General features: G+C 37.8%; 2 protein-coding genes across 2 annotated transcripts; one reads left to right on the top strand and one right to left on the bottom strand.

Moving 5' to 3' along the window:
* The first annotated feature begins 8,003 nt into the window (after nucleotides 1-8,003).
* LOC110853110 (EF-hand calcium-binding domain-containing protein 1) lies at nucleotides 8,004-9,735 on the top strand. The gene is made up of 5 exons (XM_022101341.2): nucleotides 8,004-8,524; nucleotides 8,591-8,746; nucleotides 8,811-9,034; nucleotides 9,102-9,193; nucleotides 9,267-9,735. The coding sequence occupies exons 1-5, from the start codon at nucleotides 8,429-8,431 to the stop codon at nucleotides 9,728-9,730; spliced, it is 1,032 nt and encodes a 343-aa protein (XP_021957033.1). The 5' UTR covers nucleotides 8,004-8,428; the 3' UTR covers nucleotides 9,731-9,735.
* Nucleotides 9,736-11,758: 2,023 nt separating this feature from the next.
* LOC118436377 lies at nucleotides 11,759-14,123 on the bottom strand. The gene is made up of 5 exons (XM_035854358.1): nucleotides 13,980-14,123; nucleotides 13,790-13,920; nucleotides 13,046-13,640; nucleotides 12,315-12,652; nucleotides 11,759-12,242 (listed from the first exon to the last, which is right to left on the bottom strand). Exons 1-5 carry the CDS (start codon nucleotides 14,121-14,123, stop codon nucleotides 11,990-11,992), a joined length of 1,461 nt encoding a protein of 486 aa, XP_035710251.1. The 3' UTR covers nucleotides 11,759-11,989.
* Between the last annotated feature and the right edge of the window lie 884 nt (nucleotides 14,124-15,007).

Below are 15,007 nucleotides of genomic sequence, written 5' to 3'. Positions count from 1 at the left end.
AGGATGGAATAGATCATGTAACATGTTCATCAATATTTTAAGAAAAAGGGGAGCGTCAGATTTGTCATTTTTCGAAGAATTCCGATAATTAAAATATGTAAATAAATTGACATCATTGTGGGTACATACCTACATAAGCAGATATAAATTATCCCTCTTTTGTCATTTGTGGTTACGAATACATTCTTATTCTCCAATTGTATACGGCGAATGTTTGCGTAATTGATTGATGAATGATCTAATTGCTTAAAGTGAAATTGAGTGACCCATCTTCAAAAACATATTACATAATTTCTTTTTTATAAGGAAAATCTTACGTAATCGCCTCAAAAAGCCTGCACAGACAGAGTTTATATATGTAGGTGAAACAGTACCGTACCAACCGTGGTATATGGTGGTACGAAATACCAGGCCCGGGGCCTGCAAGGGCCCGGGCCAGGTCGCTACCTTTACACTAGATATAATGGACGTTTTTGAGTATTGAAGATTTTACAAAAAAATATTCCACGCAAATAAATTTGCTTACATCTAACACTAAACTGCTAGATCTTATTTGTTGTTCATGTTCAATTATTTTTGTATGAATTTCATTGGCTTCCACTTTTGTATGAATTTAGAGCTAACGTATCTACAATTTTTAATTCTAATATTTGGCTTTCGAATTTTAATTAAATGTTAAATCATGATTTTAGCTGAAACTTCATTCAGAAATTAAGCTAAAAAAGAAATTAGGTTCAAGAAAACCTAAAAGTATGGGTCGACTTATTTCTGAGCTTGAGCAATTTAAAACTTGTGACTTGTAGGGTAAAAATCGGAGAGGATCACTTCATGGCTACCAATTTTTAGTTACAATTTCGACATATGCAATGCTACACATTATACTTATTTTGTGAGATTGTGGGGAATTCTGTGTATGAAAAGAGTTACTATCTACATTATTACCTAATTTCTTGAAACCGAAAACATGCGAACTTTGCAAAAATTCAACGTGAATAAAGCAAAGATGCTTTTTGGCAACTCAAATGTTCCTTGATAAGGGGCAAATTTAACTTAACCCAGGGACAAACTTAGGTAAATATGAACTTAGGACCCTTAACTTACAATACGATGGCGCCAGCGGTCTCACTCCGATTTTAACAAAACCACGACAAGTATGGAGCCTTTGACAAATAATAGAAAACGTGTTTCAGGACTTTTCATAATGCTCAGTTTAAACAAAATTATAAGTTTTGTATTGTATTGCTTTATTTCACCACTCTTTCGGGCCAAGCGGCCCATAGAGTACGACAAGAAAATTTTACATCATTTAACAGTAAAACGGTTACATCAAACTTCAATTTTTCGAAAACAACAGATATTACGAACTTGGATTCATGGAAATGACTAACCAATTCGACAGGTTTTAGCATTCTGTTCAAGTTACATAGCAAGATGATTACCAGTACAGTTTACATGACAAGTTTCATACAGTAAACGAAATTATAAAGGAATCCGTGAGAGAGAATTTCCATTTTGACCGTGACATTTTCTCGCGAGGGAGAAAATACAGATTCTGGCTTACGAATTCTATCATAATTTCGTTTTAAAATGCGTGGGCATGAACTGGTTTCCTCGGATTTTGACGGGACCAATCTTAAATTGCTCACTAGAGGTGAGCTGGATATCCATTTTTTGGATAATGCATGGCCCGATCCAATCCAACTGGATTTGGATGGATTGGATCCGAAAAATTTTGGGCCAAATGGATTTGGATGAATTGGATAAATTTCGTCACCATAAAGAATATCAGGAAGTGTTCTTTTTAACACTCCGATCTCATCCTAACACTAAATGGCCCATACTTTTGTTGCATGGCACACACTGTGACACATATACAGTCCAATCAGATTTATCCCGAACACTAACCATGAGTTTATATATATATTATTCTTTGGATAATCCATGCCCTGATCCGATCAAACTGGATTTGGATGGATTGGATCTGAAATTTTTTGGGCCAAATGGATTTGGATAGATTGGATCTGAAATTTTTTGGGCCAAATGGATTTGGATGGATTGGATCCGAAATTTTTTGGGTGAAATGGATTTGGACGGATTGGATCTCAAAAAATGGCGATCCAGCTCACCTCTATTGCCCACACAAGGAAATAAGCTGACTTCATTTTCAGCCAAATTTGGATTTTTCAAAGTGATGAAACTTTTTAAATTTTGACCCTATTTAAAAAATGAAATAACATTTTTGCACAGAATTATATTGAGTTCAAAAAAATTCTACATTTAAAAAACTTTGAGTTTTTCGGATTTTCTGGTCTGGAGCATATTTTCAAAATCCCGAAATTGTATACAAATTTTGAACGTTAAAAGTTTTTGGAAAGACAGTTTTTGTAAATTTATGGAAGTAATTTTGAGCAACTACGTTCTTTCACTTTTAAAATAGCGTTAAAAATTCAAGCTTAACAACTTTGAAAAATCCTGAATGAGCTGAAAATGTATTGAAAAATTCTGTCACACCCGAAAACACGAACATTCAGGAAAACGAAAATTACGGGTCGGGTTGTTTCAATGTGTGAGTAATTTAAAGGTGGTCGCGTCAAAATCCGAGGAAACCAGTTTATGCCCACGCATTTTAAAACGAAATTATTTATGATGGAATTCGTAAGCCAGAATCTGTATTTTTCTCCCTCGCGAGAAAATGTCACGGTCAAAATGGAAATTGTCTCTTACGGATCCCTTTATAATTTCGTTTAAACTGAGCATTATGAAAAATCCTGAAACACGTTTTCTATTAAGTACTTGTCTGAAGTTCCATAATTATCGTGGTTTTGTTAAAATCGGAGTTAGACCGCTGGCGTCATCGAATTGATAGTCTGACTGCTTCAGGCCCAAATGCTGACAATTATTTATTTTTTATTCTTACCGCTTGGTACAATTCTAAAAGTATTTTCAGCTAAACCGTTGGCTTTTCACCATACTGTATGTTTTTGAATATGTACCTGAATTCAAGAAATAATACAATAAGTGTTCTAAGAACTAAAAGGAATTGAGTTTTGGGACCTGCATCTTCGCCAATTCCAAATGAGTCTGGCACTTTTTCAAATTTTTAAAATGGATAGAAAAGTATTTAATCGCAAAGGGTTTGGGAAGCGTTGGGAAGTAGCGAAAAGTATGTCATATTCGAATATTTGTGCAACTTAGGTTCATGTAATTGATTTTTCTCCGTCCCGCCGATGTTTTCAAAAATATGGCTGAGTTAAGAGCGCAAGTAAATGTCACCATTTTCCCATGAAAAATAATGTGCTCTGAATACTCGTAGAATATTATCTGCTTCGTTCCATAATGCCCTAGTATTCTGGAGCGAAAGCGATAACATAGTATCGAAAATATTGAACTTATGAAAGGGCCCGGCACTTAAGCTCATACCAGGCCTGACAATTTCGCGGTACGGCTCTGAGGTGAAAGCTAGCAATTTTTAAATAAATATGTTCCCCATAAACTTTCACGCTTAGAAAAATGGTTAAGTTTTGTGCATATGTTAAAACTTTGCCTTTCTTAAAAAACTTGTAATTTAATCCATAAGTATTTTCCTACAAAAAAAGTCGGAAGTGCTTGCCAAAAAAATTCTGCACATTTGTTATTCCTCTATTCATCAGGAATAATCGTTATGAATTTTTCATCCCAACTTTTCCACAGCTCCAGTTTATTACCCAACACTTTTAACACGAACCAACAAGTGCAGTTTTACACATTTATGCGGGCAGACATGTGCATCGGATTATGTAAGGATTCATACAAAGATACGTTACGGAACCAAACTTGAAAGCGATTGGATTTTTGGGTTGAGACGTTAGAAAATAAAGCCGTCTCATCTCATCGCATCGCCCGTATCGTCGTGGGATTGAATAGAAATGGTTGTTTAAAAGTGCAACGCCTTCTCCTCGTCATTAAAATGATGCATGACATTGGGTGAAGATTCCTTGATGAGGTTCCGGATTAGAGCGATGACGCTCCACAAACCAATGTTAGCATTATTATTCGGTCGCAAATTGAAATATGTTACTGGGCATGTTCTTTATTACCCCACTTGGGAGGTTGGCTTGGCTTGTTTACCATGTTACAATTTTTATGTGCAGTAAGCAAAGTAATAACGGAGGAGAGAGAGTTAAATACATGCATAAAATCGAAATGTCTTAAGGTTCAAAATCCCTGCCCTTCATTATCCTGGGTGTAGTAATTTGCATTTAATAAACTTGGCCATAATCTGGATATGTAGATATCTACTTGTACAACATTTAAAGTTTGCTGAGGAGGTGTCCCAACGTATGCTCTCAGGTTCTGGCCAAATTAGTGTGATTCAATCACAAAAATTAGTATCAAATTTGCAAAGGGTACTATCAATCCGAAGTTTTGGCAGAGATATTTGCATCCGAAGAGGAGAAAACACGCCCTTAATTTTACACTTTCAAAATTAACTGCAAAATTCGTTCAGTGAATTTTGAAAGTGTAAAATTTTCCAGGACGCGGTTTCTCCTCCTTTGATTCAAATATCTATGCAAAACCTGAATATTAGGAGATCGTGTATTTCGCAAATTTCATATTAACTAAATTTGTGATCGGTTGACTCTAATTTTGTCAAAATCTGAGAGCATACGCTGGTAGACCTCCATCATGAGTGCACTAACTAGCCATCCCCTGGCGAACAAAATGCGTCCACATTTTCCTAACTAATGTGATTATAAACCTCTCTCGAGTCATCTATTAATACCCAGAATCGCATTAATACGTAACATTAGTGTTTTTACAGCGAGGAGAGCATATGGATCAGTGGAAAAAGTGAGCGGACATTAAATCACTTCCTTCCTCCGTCCTTAAATGGACCTCTTTTCTTTCTCACTTAGCCAAATAACTCTCCAGAGAGGACGTAACAAATTATTATTCCAATTTAGGAAATGGTTACGTAACAGGACACAAATCTTATGCGAGATTTTGGTCGTATTACAACTGGATCTGGAATTATTCTTCTTTATCAGGTCCTTGCACTTGGTATGATATACGCACATCGTAAATATCTACGTCGCACAATCGCAATTGTGCAAAGATTAACTTATGTACAAAAAATCTACATTTTCTGCAAAAGAATTAAATTATTTACATAAGCTGTTTCTTCTATTTTATACAATAAATAAGTAAAAAATGCTCGTCTCATTTGCTCAAAATATTTGCATGAGTTGCATTCCAAAAAATCCGTGTAGCCAAACCACGTGCACGGAATTGAATAAGATGTAGACTGTAATTTCTCTCTTTCTGCTGCTCAACCTGTTGTAAATCTGTCGAGATTCTTTTACGACTTTCTTCTTCTTTTACCATCTTCTTTTCAGTCGCATATTCAATTTGCCACTAACTGACTGCACCACGAAAATTATGCATTCCTCACTCGTGAATGAGTTCATATTCGAGTGAGACTTTCCTCCTCCAGTCCAACAACAACAATTGCACCACATCACGCACTCGGCTGTCAACGAGGATACAAGTTGTGGTCGCAGTTGAAGGTTTAAAATGGAATCTTGTTTAATTTACTGACTATTGAGATGCGAATTCGTCATAAAAATGCCGAGAATTTTACGGGGCAAAGAAGGTTATGAGATGCGTCTGGAATGTGTCATCTGTAAAAAGAAATAATAACACATTTCTCTTTGCACTTTTTTACATAAACTGCACGCGGAATAGAATGAAATTAGGAGGGTAAAACTGTCAAGAATCTACATAGTGGCAAATGTGTAAGTAAGCAAAGTCTGGGAAAATACATAAATTTTTTTTTGTCCATAATAATTTCATGATTGCTCACTTTATTCGTTCGTTAGTCAAGGAAGGATTGCAAACCGAAATGTCGTTAAAAAGTGTATCTTCTTATTCTCACTTGTCCTGAGATGAAATTTTATCGCATTTTTTTTATTTCACCAGCAAACATGAAATTATAAGTAGCCATATAATTAATTTAGATTCCAGTTCCGATGCTCATGTCGTCGTTGAGGATGTCACTTCTTATTACGGAAATGTCATCCATCTCTTCCATGCATCATAAAAACTTTTGGCCAACTTGGTAAACAAATGGCAAACGTGACAAAACAGTGTGCAAAAAGTAAATGTGCAAAATTTTATGGAGCATAAAACACAGCGGGAAACCTTTATGTATGTTGGTTGAAATTTTTAATTAAAAATTGACCAAGTTTTAAAGAACAATTAGTCTCCCCGTCCGGGAAAGGTTGTGAGTTTCTTGGGTGGTTTGGTTTCTGGTTTGGTTTCGTGCAGCATAAATCAATCTGTCACAACATATCTGTAGCGAGTAACGCGTTAAAATAAAAATAGAGAGCCAACCACAAATGCCTCCCGAATTAAACTGAAATGCATTTCATGACGTATTTCGTCTGCATCTGCATAATTTTTGCGTCCCAAACCAAACCACAGAAAAAAGCAAGCTTGTGTTAAATCTAAACTAAAAGAAATACATAAAATCAATGCGATATTGCGATGAATGCATCGGTTCATTCTATTCTGAATTGTTTTATTCAGTTGGTGAGATGAGATTTTACAGGAAAGACGGACATAAAAGAGCACCATTTTTACGTACAGATTGGCAACGCATTAGTGCTATTTCTTTATGTATTTGTCCCGACTTGTATAGTCTACTGCAATGCAATTCATTTACCTAACTGTCTAATTTTTTTGGACGGTAGTCAAAAAGTCAAGAAACTATTCGAAAAAATATGTAGGTAGATAAGTCTGGGTGTTACGTAACGAGAAATTTTACGACGGTGTAAATATAAATAATCCTCAAATTCACGAAGACGACAACGACTCTGAGATAACGATCCCGAGCATCCCTCTTCGAGTTGCATTATTGTCCTTGACCTTCATGTAAATACACAAAAAAGCATGTTCATTTCACTGCATTATGATCTGAAATTCTGGGTGTGATATGTGTGTGGCCTGGCTTAGCCGGACATCCTGAAGGTAAAGTAATTCACGGGAGGATACTTGACTCTGATTCCAATTTTGATGAGACAGGATAATTACGTGGTTGAGGAGTTATGAGGCTTTTTGATCATCAGTTAGTTCACCAACAGAGAGGTGTACCTACATCTCGCGATTATCAGTATTATCATAATTTATCTCAGATTCCAGTTTACATAATAGATATGAAAATGTAAGAAAGGGAGAGTGAGTTTCAAGTAGTTTTGTACCTACATAATGCACCAACCGATGTGCATATGTACATACTACTGAAGACGCTATACATATGGCCACGTCTCCCACCCGTCAAGATTAGCACAGAAACTGGAGAGAAATATTGTGTAAAAGTGCGTAATAAAAGTCAGAAAGTCCAGGAGACATCGTCGTGATTACTTTCCCAATTAAAATTCGAAACATGTAGAAATTATCACATTCTTAAAGTCACCTCGAATTAGGGAGGAGGAAAACATTAAAACTTTTCTCACATCACTTGCAGCTCGGCATTTTATTCCTTCTTGTTACTTACTCACCTACCGACCTACCTGAGAAAATTATGAAACAAATTATCCAATTTGCAGTGATAGGAAGATCATCCCACCACTTTTTTATCTGTGTAATTCCAAAATCTGTGTAGAACGATGAAACTGAGAATTACTTGGATTGGATTGATTAACAAAGTCAAATCACGTCTTCGTGGTGTAATATTGGGCGATATTGGATATCGGATAGCGTAATAAATAGTCAGCATTGCGAGTAATAAACACAAATTTAAGTAAGATTACGTACTAAGATTTGATTAAATTTAGACTGGATTTCTTAATATGGATGCCTTTGTTTTAGGAAAGTTGGTCATACATAAGAAAGCCGATGGAATATGCAGTTTATTACATATGTACAATGTTCATGTTTAGTTTACAATCAGAATATGAGAATGCTTTTTTACATGCATGCTTTGCTAGGTTGAATGTTGACGTGAAAGTAATGTAAATGGATGCCATAACTCATCTTTTTTCGTCTCCGGTCATAAATAAATGCCCAAATAGACTGGGTGGATTTGGGCTTTGGGAGATTGTAAAAAGTTCGTTTATTACGTGTGTGGTATTTTATCGGATAAAATTAATCTCCGATGATATGCAAGATGAGAATATATAAAATTTTGTATTGTATTTGTTAGAATCCGATAAAATTTTAGCCCAGTTTAAAGCTATTTATGCCAAAAGTTTTCAGATCCATATAATCAAAGCCATGTAAACCAGATATTGTAAAAAATAAATTCAGAATTGTTTGTCTAGGTTAGAATTTTAGATTTTGAAAAAATTGTATTTGTCAATTTTTTGTCATCCTTGCCATTTTATTTAGTTTGATCAAAACTAAAATATATTTCCATAAATAACAAGAAACAATTTCAATTCTCGACAAAATGCCAAAAGCCAAGAAAAACCGTCTCGCTCAAACCCACAAATTGGCTTCTTTGTCGGATCACTTATCGAAAGCGACAAATTTCACGTCAGAAGAGGTTTGTCTGCGAAATCACGTCCAATTTATGCAAAATTGTAAATTTCTATACTCCACCCAATTCCAGGTCCGAATGTTGCTCCTCATTCATCAAAAAATGGAGGAAATTGGGCCCTTGGATAGAAACCGTTTTCGTGAAATTCTCAGCATTGTATTCGCCATTACAGACGACGTAATGTTGGACCTCGTGTTCCGCGCTTTTGACCACGATCAGGACGGATTTGTACGCTGTGATAAAATTTGCATAAACAATAATTTTTACCAGTTCATCATTCACTAATTTTCAGATCAACGATATCGAATGGGTTCGTGGCATGTCGACCATGTTGCGCGGAACGTTGGAACAGTTGACTGATTTTACGTACAACGTTTACGACATGAATGGCGACGGTTCACTTGCCCGAGAAGAATTGCACCACTGTTTGAAAGGCTGCATCTTGTCCGGATATGGGATCGATGACGATGAGATTGAAGACTGCGAGAGGGACATTGTGGAAATTGCGATGAAAAAGTAGGCCCAATTTGACCCTTCATAACCGATTTTACAGTAAGTTTCTTACTTCATCGTAAATATGTAGATTGGACACTGATCGCGACGGTCAAATCACGTACGAAGACTTTGTCCGCGCCGTTAAGAAGGATGCCCTCTTACTACAAGCGTGCGGCTGTTGTACGTAAATATTTTTAAAACTACGAATCTTATCAATACTAAGAAGATAACCCCAATTTCCCAATTTCTGAAGGTATCCCAAGTACCCGATGCGCCTCCGCCTTCCAATCCCTCATCACAGAACGGTACCACCTGCATTCCGCTCTCTATCCGAAAATGCCTTCCGCCAGGAAGGACAAACAGAGCCGGGTGTTTCCCGGAGTCAGTGCCAGCAGCCGAGGAAAACTTTCGAAACGGCCGCATTCGAGTCAAATGCTGCATTTGTCCAGCCTGAGTGACCGTGAAGGGTCCATGGCCATCGTTTCTACCACCAATTCGTCCCACGAGGACATTCCGGTCGGTCCTAGGGCGTCGAAAGCCGTCAATTCGTCGGACCAACACCTCCGACGGATGAGTCTTAGCATTGTCAAGTACATGCAGCTGGATTCCACCGGAAGGTCGTCGGGCGAGGCTAGTCAGAAGAAGTTGTCTGGCTCCCAGGGGGTGGTGGTCAACAGTATTGCGGCACATCTTGGACTTATTTCGGTTAAGCGGTGATAATGAAGGCGAAGGTGTAAATTTTGCAAAATTTGAAGAAATAAATGACTCAAATTATGCAGAATTTTTAATGCTTGGTCCTGACTTCTTTCATAAATGAGCATGATCGTATTTACCTCCACCTTTGTTTTGTCACTCTGTTAATCCTCACTCCCTTCTTGACAGGAGCATTACTTAACAGTTTGAACTGATGATGACTGAAAAAATGTAACTGTAAACTAGTCCGCATATTTAGGTCTTCTTAGGAAGTATGTACATATGTACATACGGCTTCCAGAGTTCCACATGCACGCCACGAATCCCAAAGATTAAAAGAGTTTGAAACATAATCCCTCACCCAACCAAATCCTATCCCATCTTCCGACCTTTTTCCAGAAGAAGAAAACGACAGACAACAAGTGCATCTTGCATCCAAGATGCGTAGAGGAAGCCAGAGTGAGAGAAATGAATCGAGGGAATTAACCAGTCCGGACAGGTGTGGGTTGGTTGGTAATAAGCACAAGCGAATGAATAGAATGCAACACAATCGATCAAAATCAGACCAAAAAGAAATTAAGCTACCCCTTCAGGGATGGCATCATCATCACAACGTAATAAATGTCAACATGCACAATGCCACGTAACAGTAAAGATGATGAAGGAGGATACATCTGGAAAAATGTATGTGAAGTTTTTTGTAAACTTACTTGAATCCACCATTTTTTAGCTTCTTGTTACCTTTTACTTGTCTACTTTTTTGATGATGACTAGTCAAGAAAGATGACAACAGCGTCATGTCACGTCATCAGCAGTGTCCAGTGACTGTCTCACCTCGTGCGCCCCACATTTCAAAGATTTAGATAATAATTCGTGTTTTCATTGTGGAGTGAAAAAAGTAGATAATTTGTGCCCATTAAGTGTCATCGGGTTTTCTGGGTGGGTTTTCATGAGTACCGTTCGTTTACACCAAAAACTTCGACCAGGACATTTTATTACACATTAAGTTGACTCCAATTCATAAAACATGCTTAATTTCAACTCATGAAAAGCGATTGTACATACATATTACGTAATCTAAACTTTGTGCAGGTACATATTTAAATTACGTTATGCAAATGTGATGCGGTCACTTTTTTTGCCCCTGACTGACAAAAATCAAGAGTGCATGAGCACACAATTGACAATGGACACGGATCAGAAAAAGAAGAAGAATATGCATGCACATCATTTAGAAATCTACTACTAAATATTTTTATTCGCTCATCTTTCTCCTCAGTCATGACACAATGCACAATGACGTTTGCTTGCCTTTTTTCATGTCTTTTTTCATGTATTATTATTTTTCTCCAAGTACAACAATGCACATGCAGCATTCAGTGGAAAAAGCGAGGTATATGAAAATCATGTTGGTTTTCTTAGCTCTCTTCTTCTCGGATTGGATAAAATGGTGTGATGGATGGAATTGTCCAGTCAAATTGACAAGATTGCTGGACGACAACAATGCAACGCTTTTCTAAGTCAGGAATCCACTCGAGCAACCCAAGCCAACCATAATAACTCATGCTTACGACGAAAATAAATAATGCAACTGACTCCAGGCAAGCAAAATGCCATTTATACTGGACTATAAATAAGTTTATAAAGTGGCCGCGGAAGCGTGGAAACAGAGGGACAATGTCCCCACGGGTATTCGAGGTCCTCATCATCTGCCCATGTTATATAAACCCATCCCTCCCCTATTCTATCATGTTAATGTCCCCCGATGTCCCGACGGCTTCCGCGGCCACTGAGTGAGTTTACATGCATTTTTTGTGGTACAAAAGACAGCTTCGCATATTATTTTGTGACAATGGCGATCCGACTATCCGTAGCTCGATATGAAGAACAATTAAGCAGAATGTCATTCCAAATCGTGGACAGATATATAAACACAGGGTCGAAAGTTGTTGGCTGGATGGGATTATAAATGCTGGAAAGGCCAAGCCCTTAAATTATTGCTACAGCTTTTTCATCCGAAATGAAATACAACATCTCCATAAATTCCTTCCGTCCTTGTATTTATTGTGTCCCATTATACCAAATTGTCCAACCAGCTCACGCTTTTCAACAATAACATGCCAATCACAAATCTGACCGGAGAATCAGCAACGTGCATAATTATTGGATAATTTATTAATGTCATCGTCAAGTCGTGTCGAGTGTCACTTATTTTCATTGATACGTCCCGTGGGAACGATCATCATGATCGGGTCGGCTTGAATTTATCACTATCAATTATTTTCAACTCATCATTGCACCGCAAACGACAAGTAAAAAATTAACGATGCGACTCTTTGCGATAAAAAATTCCAAACCACAGATCACCAAACAGCCCAAAAATCCGAGCAGTAGTCCGTAAAAGACGAATATTACGTCCGGTATCGTAATCACTGGGGCGAGGGTGTCCCCATCCCGATTGCATCGTGGGGTGTAAGTGTCCTCGTATTTAATTACGAAACGTGCCATCAGACCAGAATTGTACATCGTGATCATTCTGTTAAATCAATAACAAGTTAATAAATAGTGATTGTACTTAAAAAATGCACAAAATTCACTGTTTCCGTACTTCACGTTGAACGGTTCCTTAAAGTGTGACCCCTTTTTGACAAAGAGCCCGCTCTTGAAAGTTCCTCCGGTCACGGGAACTGTCGAAATCTTCAGACAAAGTTCGTCATCTCCGGTTTTAAACGTGTTTTTAATCGTTGTGAAAAATGTGTCTTTAAAAGTTATGAAAGAAACGGGTGCTCCGCCGGAGGTTGGATCACCATTTTTGAGGATGGCACCTCCGCCCTCTCCCGCGGAGGCGAGGGTCTTCTTTAATTGTTGTGACTTTATGTGGGCTTGCAATCGGCGAGAGGTAGGGTCAGGGTTAGCAGCAGATCCGTTGTTCGTACCCTGCGGAGTCTGGGGTGACCAAAAGTAAAAATATAACACTGACAAAGTGGGGAGCAAACCATATTCATCAACCCAGATTATTTTTTTACCATGTTAGTTTGAAAGAGCAACAACATTTAGTGTGACACTTACGCAGATGAGAAAAATTCAAAGTTTTTGACGCCTCAGGTTCGCGGAACTGCGCAACTGCCGCCCTAAAGCAAAAATTCCACTGGAAAATCGAGCATTTTCGCGAACTTGCGGCTTCCAAAACTTGCCGAATTTTTCGCATCTCCCGAAGTAAATGGTGTTTCTAAAGAGTTGCTCGTTCAAAATAACATTCTCAAAAAATAATCTGGGTTGAACATGGCTTGCGTCCCCATTCTGAGGAAATTTTACTAAATATCTGTAAATAAGTTGCACCTCAATCATATTCCTCGCCCTCTGATTATTCTCATCGACCACAATGTTAATCTGACTTTTGAGTAAATCCTCAATGTTTTTAATGGGTGGCGTCGTAATGGAAAAGATGGAGACTAACTGTGCTGAGTAGGACACGTATAAAATAAGTCCGAGAACTACCCCGGTCAGAATAGCGATCCGCAAGCAGGACAATTTTGGCGGAGAGTGAAATCCATGTTGGCAAATTGTGTGACAACTCCAAATTGCGACCGCCTCCGTGAGTGTGTGATCTTCTGGGGAAAGGGGACCAATCATTTTCTTCCCAAGTTTACAAATTATTTTGATCGAAGCAATTAAGATGAGGTAAATAACGAGCAAGCAAATCCACAAAGATGTGCTGAACGGTTCGAGGAAAATGTTGCGTCCCGTTTTTGACGAGGGCTGGACGAAGAAAGCGTATAGTCTGGAAATTGATAAGTAGATATCCAGTTCATGACTGATAAGTAAATATGTATTGATAACTACCCTAATCCATGGGTGGGTACAAGATAACCCAAATCTTGCGCCCGATTTGGAAGTATACTTGTCTTGGCGAGGGATAAGTCTGCCACGTCGTCAATTATTTGTCGTGCCATGCCGAACCATGATTTATTCGGGTATTGGGTCGCCCATCCTTTCGCCGTGATAACTTTTACGCTAAGATAACACACCAATTTGTCTTATCAAAATAAAATTTTCTAATTTTTAAGTTAATCAAAAACGTACTTAAATTCTAATGCATGCTGCAACCCGTGAAGAACTTCGACGCCAAATCCTTCCTTAAACCGTAGACGATTTTCCCCCGTTGGTTGGCGAACCGTTTCGAAAACGATTTCTCCTTGCGTCAAATTTCCTTCCTGGAAAATTAATTATTAATTTTACGATAAATAATTCCATAAATTATGCTCCAACTTACCGGTGCTGTCGCACGAACCGTGACCCCACTCAAATTCAAAGGTGTTCCATAATTCTGGTAGATGCACTCAAGCTCGGAACGTAACGATAAGGCACCCTGCTTGCAACTTATCAATGACAATATCTGATTATTCTTATGCGGCATCATCGTCGTCACAAAATTTGAAACAAACGTTAGAGTTAAAAGTGCCACGGTGCGAACACTTCTCATCCTCGCATCCTACTTATTTGGCCAAAGGGGGAAGATGACCGGGAATGAAATAACATTGTCCTTCAGGACAAAGACGCAGAATTGACACGTAAATATTGCGGGCGTATGAACTATTATGTAATTTTCGACATGTTGACTTTTACCAAGTGCATGCAGTACTGCAAGCAAAAGCAAAATGAGTGTAACCAAATTTTTTTGGGGCGTGTGGCATGGCAAGTGACTTTGCAAACAGAGGGGGAGAAAGAAAGAAAGGTGTACTTTCTCCTATACATAAATTGGATTTTCGATATGCCATCCGTTATTTGCGTGACATTAAATCAACATGAATTGGACTCACGAAGTGAATACGAGAGAAAGCAGGCAGTCACGGTTCGTCAAATATTCATCGCAAATATTAGATTTATTACCACGAACGAAATGACAAGCAATTTTGTGGTTTCGAGTATGTATTTACATTCCTGGTTTATAAAAAAGGTTTGGTTGTAAGAGTGGTCTCAATGAGAGGATCGGATATCATGTTCGATAACGATATAACGATCTGTCAATATTTTCGAGCAAATATTTGTATATCTTCAGATATTTTCGAAAATTAGTGTCTGGCTCAATTAAAAATCTAATTTGGTTGGAGTTGAATAACATATTTTTTTAGTTGTGATGTGACATTCAATTTTGTTATTTCATTCCGAAATATTGTTGAACCGAAGTAAAAGTGGTATTAATAGGATTGGATATTTTTAAACTGTGTAAAATTCTGAGCATCAAAAACTTAGAATTTCGAAGCATCCTACAATGAAATGAATGAATCTGCCATAATACAA

This window comes from Folsomia candida, unplaced genomic scaffold (genome assembly GCF_002217175.1).
Source record: "Folsomia candida strain VU population unplaced genomic scaffold, ASM221717v1 Fcan01_Sc008, whole genome shotgun sequence".
Taxonomy (NCBI): Eukaryota; Metazoa; Arthropoda; class Collembola; order Entomobryomorpha; family Isotomidae; genus Folsomia; species Folsomia candida.
Note: the sequence above shows the minus strand (reverse complement) of the source record. Positions and strands in the feature narration are given on the sequence as shown.